At 46.4% G+C, this 9,934-nt stretch overlaps 1 protein-coding gene across 3 annotated transcripts in view; it reads right to left on the reverse strand.

The window, feature by feature from the left end:
- ap2b1 (adaptor related protein complex 2 subunit beta 1) overlaps positions 1 to 7,185 on the reverse strand; it is a 273,294-nt gene extending 266,109 nt beyond the window's left edge. For all 3 annotated transcript variants that reach the window (XM_078548661.1, XM_078548660.1, XM_078548662.1), the window contains exons 1-3: positions 7,092 to 7,185; positions 3,205 to 3,262; positions 1,820 to 1,925 (exon numbers count right to left, since the gene is read on the reverse strand). In XM_078548661.1, coding sequence (XP_078404787.1) covers positions 1,820 to 1,925; positions 3,205 to 3,241 — 143 coding nt within the window. In that variant the 5' untranslated portion in view covers positions 3,242 to 3,262; positions 7,092 to 7,185. The remainder of the gene's footprint in view (positions 1 to 1,819; positions 1,926 to 3,204; positions 3,263 to 7,091) is intronic.
- Positions 7,186 to 9,934: the final 2,749 nt, after the last annotated feature.

Below are 9,934 nucleotides of genomic sequence, written 5' to 3' on the forward strand. Positions count from 1 at the left end.
CAAGCTTGATTGCAATGTTCAGCAACTTATCAGCATGAATCCACAGCACAGAACCAAAGTGACACTGAATCAGCAATCAGATTCAGAAAGGTCACATGGACATTTGGGTGTGACAAATGGGAGCATTCTTGAATGGTTACAGCAGACTGAAGGCACCTTGCTCCATGTGACCTGGAAGCACCAATGACCAAACTGGGAAAACTGTCCCAATCCCTAGTGCCAACATACCTGACCGTGACAATTTCCACCCACTCCATCCTCACGCCTCCCTCAAGAAATTACACCAGGAAATTCAACAGGTACCAAGATATATTATAGAGAGAAAACAGAATGCCGAAGATAGAGCTATTCCATCCCATGTTGATAAGCCACCATTGTGAATTAAGAATTCAATAGCCAGGGCTGTTAGTGAGGGGCTGTTATTTACTGGGCCCATGGCAGATTCACTTTGTGTACAAACAACTCGCTGTTCAGCTCAGATAGGAACAAATGATTGACTTAACAAAATTGGTACTTAGTGTTCAAAACAAACAAGTGATCCATTTGGCTTTAAGAAGTCGACTCCATTTTCTATAGGTTCAAGATATGGGATGCCTTCTTCCACCATTCAGTAAAATAAAAAATACAGGAGCATGGGCTTATATACAGATGTCCAATCTTCTCTACTTCCAGTTACCTAAATTAGGGCTAAAATGTCACAGAACCACAGTGAAAAGGAAAAATTGAAACTTAAAATAATACATTCTAAAGGCACAAATTGAGGTGGTTTTCCAAGAGATGATATCAGAAGTACAAATTTTTTGCCCATCTGCACCTTGCAGATTTTGGCATTTAAATAAGACTTCCAAATTCTGTCAGTGCATCACCAAAACAGGCCATCAACTAAAACTCTCAGAATTGAAGGCACAGTATATTCCCACCTCTCCTTCAAGTCCCGCCACCATCCTGAGAGCAAAAGCTTCAGAGAAAAAGTAGATTAGTATGACCTGGATCTTACGGTCAGCAGTGAAGCAGAGGTGTTCGCTGCTGACCACATGAAAAACTACAACCCTACCCTGATTGTAAGCTGCAGCGGGAGCTCGCTCTAATGGTTAAGTTAGAGAGAGGCTGAGCAGCACAACACATTGCTGGTGAAGCCATGTCCCTTCTGGCACCATGAGCCGAAGCCACACCAATTGAGGTCTGTCCTCTCCTCAATAACAGGGGAGTGTGTTTTTTTTTTAAAATGATTTTTAATTTGGTGCAATTTAAATTGCTGCTGCCCCCACATCCCCAGGCACCCAAGGCTCCCCCACACCAGCTTTTCCCCTCCATCAAGTGACGTTGCCTACATCAGTGCCACTAACTAGCCAGAGTGGAGAGAAGTCAGGGGAAAGGGGGGGTGGAGGAAGAAGAGCAGGGAGAAGGAGCCAAGAGTGTGGGTGGACCGCGAATGTTTTCACACTCCTATTGTCCTAAAGGGGCAGCTCTCCTGTACAGACTCTACACTTGCCAGAAGTAGCCCTAAATAAATTAATGTAAAAACTGGTGCGAGTGACGGGCAGTCAGCCCAAGCTCCCACATGACAAGTCCAGGCCGCACTATCAGCGCGAGTTCCTCTGCAGCCCATTCACATTTAATTGTAAGTGGGCTCCCTGGAGGTTGTGGTGCCATTGCAGCCCTCAATAGCATTCTCAATGTTCACCGCTATTAGAACCACAAGATCCACCACCATGGTCATCAAGTGAAACCCTTGGAGGGAACACAAGTTACTGCAAATCCACCACAGTCACAGAGGGAAACCCTCAAGAGGTAAATGTTGATTATTATATGCCCCCACCTCACATCCTTGCCAACTGTCATAGCAGCAATGACTTTCTTTACTGCTTCCTTCCTTTTCTCCTTTTTTTCATTATTCAGCTCAGCCTTCAGCTCGAATATCTCTCCTGTAACAATAAAACAGTTGAACAAGATTAGCCAGAATATTGTACCATAGATATAGCTGCAATGGTAATTTTCACTTGCTTCCTTGGCATCTTATTTCTTCTCTTCCAAAGTCAGTGATTCCACAAAGACCAGCAGCCCTCTGGTACCAGGAGACCCATTATTCACAAAGAAATGACAGTAGACTATTCAACATTGAAGCCTCGCCGCCAAGATTGGTCATATCTTCAACCAACCTCTATGCATATACTATCCTGTACTAGTCACTGAACACAACCAGGAACCCTGACCAATGTTTTTGGCTATTCATAGTCCAACTGAAGTTTAGCCATTACCGTCCATACCAACATCAACTTCATCAACACAAGCCAATGGTCAAATCTGACAGCTCAATAAAACACCATGTGACACATTTCCTTCAGGCATCAAGAAAGCAAAAATCAATGAGTTTGTGTTTTTCCATCTCATCCAGTAGCGAGACTGAACATATCATTGGTGGATACTCAGCACCACAAAAAGCAAGGGTACAGCATGGCAACACTGAGTATCTGGTTTCATAAATCCCTTAACCTAAAGTATTTAGCAGAATATGCTTTGTTCACTTTTAGCAAACTAAAGCTCAGCATAAAGGTTCCTGGTGCACTGAAAAAAATGTCAACTGAAGTAAATATCTTTGTCCATCGAGCACTACAGCCAAATTTCATAATTAGAATTGTGGAAATCACCCATAGGCTGTACTCCCTGCAGGTATCAAATGGGATCTTGATGAATTAGAAGCTAAATTCATCACAGGCTATTGATCTAAACCTCTGTATACTTGTGATTTGGTCAAATTGTCCCTTCCAGCCAATTAATTAAGCATGTAGCTTTCCGCTTCATAGTCAGAAACTGCTGCACTGTACCAATCCTTATAAACAGCACACATCCACCATTATAACATTATAGACTCGTACTCTTCCCTCTGCCATGTTTCTTCTTTTTCCGCTCTCACCAGTCCTGCGCTGAGCTGTGGAAGTAGCCAGGGAAGGTGCTTGAAAACCCATTTCTATCGGTTTACACTCAGAAGTTCTCTTATGGCTTCCCAACAGTTCGACTGAGATGGGAATGGGCCGTCTTCAGAGTCACAACCTGTGCCTCGGCTTCCCAAAGTGCATTACATCCACTGGATGCTCCATCACTTAAATTAAACACCATCACGTCAGTAACGTTTGGAGTTTTGCCAAGTTGCATGCTTGCTTTAAAATAAGCAATCAAAAGGGAAGTACAAGACAGGAAACCCACCTTTTTTATTAGTTGTGAAATACTTGGAGTCAGTCATGGTGGCAATATTTTAAGTTTCCTGCAAAAGAAAAGACATTTTAGAACAGGATTTTCCCCAACAATTTTTCTCCGAGACAAGTAGAAGAATTGGTAACTGCATCAACAGTTCAAGCTTATGTTAATACCAGAGGGTATTTCTGTAATCTTAGCAGCACTGTTGCATAGATTCCAATGGCTTGTAGACAGCTGAGGAACCACTTCTTCAGTCAGGAAAACTGTTTTCATTTAAATTTTTTTTTTTGAATGCAAGTGCCTGAGGATTTAAGTTTGACATGGAAAAAAATAACAGATCATCTCACTGCTGATTGTGGGACCTTGTTGTTGCATTTGACATTACAAGTGACTACACTTCAAAAGTATTTCATTGACAACAGTCACTTTGGAACATCAAGGTCGTGAAAAGCACCATATAAATGGAAGTTATTTTCTTTTCGCTACATGGTCATCCAGACCAGAGTAATGAGATAAAGTGTCCTATAAGGATCCCATATGAAATGAAAGGGAACAGCCTCAACCCTGAACCAAAAACATGTCAATTCAACAAAAGATAGCTCTAAAATGTTCAATGCTCCTTGGAAAGACCATAAATGTGGCTTTTTGGAATCGGGAACTTTACATGAGCCCTGGTGCAGTGGGCGGCTGAGGGAATCTTTTATTACGAGTTAAGGCAAGTATTCAACAGAACTATTGGGAGGCTTACTCATCATCTGGCTCGGCTATACTTGACTTGACCTGGGAGTATTTTGACACAAACACAGAATGCACAGACTAGGGAAAAACTACGTTCCATATCTACACATGGATCCTTCACCTCAATGAGTGTAAAATTCACCAAAAGCAGCAAATTTTTCCCAATATTCTAAGATAGACTGTGAAGAGCTGATTTTGAGGGAGCTGCAATGAGTGAACATCAAGCCACTGCAGCTGTTAATTAAAACAAAGTTGTAAAAATGTGATATTTCCTTCAGAGGCTGGCTGTGAGAAACCAACAAATAAAGAACACACGTTACATGCATGTCAAGGAGCTAATGAAACCAGAATCAAGATTATTGCTTTATTCCTAATAATACTGACCCTGAAGTAAGGTTTAAATTATATTACAGAACTGTTTACCATAATAACTTCTTGGAAAGCATTTAGAGAAATGGCAAAAGTATAAGGGTTGAGTTATCAGCATATTGTTATATTCCAGAAAGCAGGTGGTGAAGGGTAGAACTGGAGTCTAATCTTTACCTTTATAAGCTTTTATTTATATAGATACTCTTTCCAAATATGCACCTCCAAAGCCCAGCCACCACAATTTCAGTCTCTTTTAGAGAGAAGTGAATCACCAGTTAATACCCACCTCTAGAATATAATTAATATTACTGCCCTACTTCACCCTCTCTAGCTCCTAGGGGTGTGGTTATTTGTATGCTTCTCTCTCTCTCTGTCTCCTGAAGCATCCTCTAATATCTTTGGTGCTTTATTGCCTCATCTAGGCAGAGGTCTGCCCCATTCCTTAGCTGGGTCTTAGTCACACTTGATGGATTCTACATTATCACTGTTACATCAACTCGCTATTTGGTTTCTTCATCTCTCTGTTCTGTTTAAAGTTGGTCTCAGGGTGATGACGACAATATCAATGCTGGTTTATTGCTCATGCCTAGGTGCCCTCAGAGTGACGGTGGGTTGCCTTCTTGGATAGCAATGATCATGATACCGGCGTGGCTTGCTGGGTAACTTCAGAGGACATTAAGAGTCAATCATGGAGCAGGGAGTCCTGAGTGGACCAGACCAAGAGGGACAGATAATAACCCTGAAGGACATGAGTGAACCAGTTAGCTTTTAAAACAGAAGAACAGCTTTCATTGTTATTTTTTCCTAGAACAGAAACGATGAGAGGGTGAGACAGTGGATAGAAACATACTATTTCCTGTGATTGAGAGGCTAAGGGCAATATAAAGAGTAGCAAGGTTAGAGTAGGAAACTTTTTTTCCCCATTCACAGAGAGTTATGCACTACCAGGTTTAGAGTTTGAAGCAGAGGCCATGAATAGATTCAAAGGGATCTGAGAACAGGACAGGCACATAGGATTAGGATTCATGTTCATATGGAAGATAAATATCAATATGGACTGGTTGAGAAGGACGGTCTGTTGTAATTTCCACACAAGTCATTTTCTGCATTCAGGAGCGTACAAAGGGAAGTATTTTCATTAAAGTTACTTCCCCTTTAAACAGGGTAAAATGTAACAAACTACTAAATCCCAGTGAAGGCTTCAAAAACTCGGGACCAATCTGAGCCTCAGGATACCAGAGAACGACAACCAGCTGTAGAGCAGACTAGGGTACCCAGGACTGCCAGATGGAATGCTGCAGCCAGGCTGATAGAAACTAACAGGATTAACTGTCAACCTACATTCTGTAAAAAAAAAGACAGGTGGCAAGAGGGCTTTCCCCTCAGTTATAGCAACAAGGGGCTCAGCTTTTGCAATACGCCTCATGAACTAACACCAGGTTTGTGCAGACTCTACACCTCGATGTCATACACCTTAAGAATGCTTTTAGAATGTAAGGAATAGGAGCAAACGACATTTGGACTCTCGAGCCTGCTCTGCTATTCACTAAGATCATGGCTGATCATTTATCACAAGTTCCCACATTATCCTCATATCCCTAAATTCCTTGCATTCCAAAAAAAAATCAATCGAGCTCTGACTGAGCATTCAAAGCTCTCAGGGTAGAGAATTCCAAACATTCACAACCGAGTGAAGAAATTTCTCATCTCAGTGCTTAAACCACACCAAATACAGGCAATACCCTTATTCTAAGATGGTGACGCCCTTAGTTTTAGGCTCCCCCAGCCAAGGGGAACATCCTTCCAGCGTTTACCAAGTCCAACCCAGACAAACGCCAATGTTTGAGCAAAGGTTGAACTGTGGAAAATCACATACATCCAACCATCACAATTCATGAAAATCCTTCTGATGGCTCACTATTATTGTGGCCTCTGAATATCAGACTATGGGAGAAACTGAACAGTGGATAATCGGTGGTGCATATACGAGGGAGATGAATCAGTGCTTTCTGTCCGAATGTGACATTCTATTTATCCCATGTTTTGTTTGTAGTTGTAGAGAGTAATGGAAGATTGGGTGTTGGGGGGAGATATACAGTGATACTTCCATTATGAAAATGAATACGCACCCTTATTCATCTTCAGTATTGGCTCAATAACATTGTTTTTGAACACTTTTCCAAATCCATGGTATTAATTTAACATTCACAGGTTAATTTTGCAGGTTAATTATCTGAGAGTGAAGTCTATTGCAGGGGGCCCAGAATTCATGCCATATTTCAGCACAGTAGAAACTTTCTCTCCCCCTCCCAAATATCTGTCAGATAAACACTACAGCTCTAAGGAGAAATCTTCCACAGCACTGGAAACCAATGCAGCTTCTGATCACAAAAGCTTGCCTCCTGGTATTGATCAAAAGCCACATACTTTACACTCACTTGTGCAGCCCGAAAAAAGGATAACATCACCTAGTGTCACAGCTGCTCATCAGCAACGCACACATCATTATCCTAGCAACAGCTGAAAGCCTGTGAAGGCAGAGATTTTAATGAACTGGAAATATCTCCACTTTTAAGCTGAAGATAAAAAGGAGCAGGGTCAAACATTTTCTTAAGATGTTTAATTAAAAATCGCTCAAAAACCAGCAGACAGAACTCATTACACAACTTAAATTAATATCAACAAGATAAGATTGCTTTCAAGAATTGTAAGTAAAATTTCTACCAAATCATTGCATTCTCTAAAAGTACACATAACCCAGGATGGTTGATAGCCAAACATTCCTTCACCTTTGTGGTTTAAACAAATTATGGGCCAGTTGGGTGCAGTGCAAAGCATGTCCAGCACTCATGGAACTGTACTCCAGCAAGGTGTCAATATCCTTGGGAGATGGGAAAGAGAGGAATAAAAAAAAATTCGTGAAAAGGAGATAAGGCAATTTAGAAAAAGTAAAATAAAATTTCAGTCCTTAAAAATGTAGTGTAATTTAGTAATTGGCATATGTCCGAGTGCTCCTTTCCTAGGCCAACATTTATTTTTCCTGCACCTAAGAAGTGCCTTGGAATGATTTTGCTGTCAATGAGGCAACATAAATGCAGGAGATATTTAGCACATTGATACTGCAAAATACCTGTACCACTCTGAACTCAATTAGTTCTACCAGCAGTGACAGGCCTGCAACCACCAATACTTCAGCTTAAATCCTCATTCGTGGCACAGGTGGAAAGTCTACAATTGTTTTAATAGTTGGACATGATTGTAACATCCCACACTCCCATTATTAAGCTTTTTCTTTGCCAATACATCAGAAGACAAAGTCAGTCTTATAAGTGACTGTGTGCACTTTCAATGCATTATTGATTGCTCTCCTGAAGGCATCAACTCCCACACACCTCAACCAAGCGGTCATTTGTCCTCCAAGTATCTGTGAGCTATTCAACACTGGGGGCTGTCAAAGCCCAGTCCAATTTTATTCTCATGCAATATCCAATTTCCAGTAGCATTTTTCTGCACAGCAATCAGAGGGGGAAACTTGGACCGTTTGTCAGTTTCTCCCTTTCCTAACTCCCAAGGATGACACTAATGTATGCGCCCATCTGAAATGAGTTAAATCATTACAGATCTGGAATCTAACTTGGAATCTTTAGTACTGCATGGCTTCTTATTGCATTCAGAGACTCAACAGATTTCAGCTGTAGATTGTTTTACACTTTTAAGGTGAGACACATTTCAATATTTTTAGGATCAACATTACCATGAAATAATTTTGTAACAATGATGGGAGGCAACTCCATCCCTATTTGTCACCAGAGATTACAGGGCTCACCCATTCCAGAACTACAGTCTACGAATTTTCACAGACAAACTGTGGGGTAGTCTTATGAGCTCTGGTTGCTGAGCAATTCAAGATCTAAACCTCACACCAACAGCCAACTGGCAGGGCAGCTGTAACACCCAATCACGCATAAAATTCACCAACATGGCCCATACAACCAGGCACCAGATGTGCCGGGTCTGTTTGGTGTAATTGGGTGGGAAACGACAAAGGGGCGGGGGGGACAGATCACAAAGGTGGGGGAGACAGATGACGAGGGGTGTGGTGGGGGGGGGGGGGGGGGGGGGGGGGGGGGGGGGGGGGGGTGGGAGAGGCAGATGACGAGGGGGGGGGGGAGAGACAGATGCCGGCGGGGGGGGACGGACAGACAGACGACAAGGGGGGGGTGGGGGGAGACAGACGACAAGGGGGGGGGGGGGGGGAGACAGACGACAAGGGGGGGGGGGGGGAGACAGACGACAAGGGGGGGGGGGGGGAGACAGACGACAAGGGGGGGGGGGAGAGACAGACGACAAGGGGGGGGGGGGAGAGACAGACGACAAGGGGGGGGGGAGAGACTGACGACAAGGGGGGGGGGAGAGACTGACGACAAGGGGGGGGGGGGGAGACTGACGACAAGGGGGGGGGGGGGGGAGACTGACGACAAGGGGGGGGGGGGGAGACTGACGACAAGGGGGGGGGGGGGAGACTGACGACAAGGGGGGGGGGGGAGAGACGGACGACAAGGTGGGGGGAGACGGACGACAATGGGGGGGAGACGGACGACAATGGGGGGGGAGACGGACGACAATGGGGGGGAAAGGCGGGGGGGTAGGGGAGGTGAGGGGTGGGGAGGTGAGGGGTGGGGAGGTGAGGGGTGGGGAGGTGAGGGGTGGGGAGGTGAGGGGTGGGGAGGTGAGGGGTGGGGAGGTGAGGGGTGGGGAGGTGAGGGGTGGGGAGGTGAGGGGTGGGGAGGTGAGGGGTGGGGAGGTGAGGGGTGGGGAGGTGAGGGGTGGGGAGGTGAGGGGTGGGGAGGTGAGGGGTGGGGAGGTGAGGGGTGGGGGGGTAGGGGAGGTGAGGGGTGGGGGGGGTAGGGGAGGTGAGGGGTGTGGGGTAGGGGAGGTGAGGTAGGGGAGGTGAGGGGTGGGGGGTAGGGGAGGTGAGGGGTGGGGGGGGTGGGGGGTAGGGGAGGTGAGGGGTGGGGGGGAGGTGAGGGATGGAGGGGAGGTGAGGGTAGGGGAGGTGAGGGGTGAGGGGTGGGGGGGTTGGGGGGTAGTGGAGGTGAGGGGAGGTGAGGGGTTAGGGGAGGTGAGGGGTAGGGGAGGTGAGAGGTGAGGGGTAGGGGAGGTGAGGGGTGGGGGGTAGGGGAGGTGAGGGGTGGGGGGTAGGGGGTAGGGGAGGTGAGGGTGGGGGGGGTAGGGGGAGGTGAGGGGTGGAGGGGAGGTGAGGGGTGGGGGGGTAGGGGAGGTGAGGGGTGGGGGGGAGGTGAGGGGTGGGGGAGGTGAGGGGTGGGGGGTAGTGGAGGTGAGGGGTGGGGGGTAGTGGAGGTGAGGGGTGGGGGGTAGTGGAGGTGAGGGGTGGGGGGGTAGTGGTGAGGGTAGGGGAGGTGAGGGTGGGGGGTAGGGGAGGTGAGGGGTGGAGGGGAGGTGAGGGGTGGAGGGGAGGGTGAGGGGGTGGGGGGGTAGGGGGTAGGGGAGGTGAGGGGTGGGGGGGTAGGGGGTAGGGGAGGTGAGGGGTGGGGGGGGTGGGGTGGGGGGGGTGAGGGGTGGGGGGGGTGGGGGTGGGGGGTGGGGGTGGGGGGGGGGGAGGGGGTGGGGG

Source organism: Cetorhinus maximus, chromosome 9, assembly GCF_964194155.1.
Source record: "Cetorhinus maximus chromosome 9, sCetMax3.hap1.1, whole genome shotgun sequence".
NCBI lineage: Eukaryota > Metazoa > Chordata > Chondrichthyes > Lamniformes > Cetorhinidae > Cetorhinus > Cetorhinus maximus.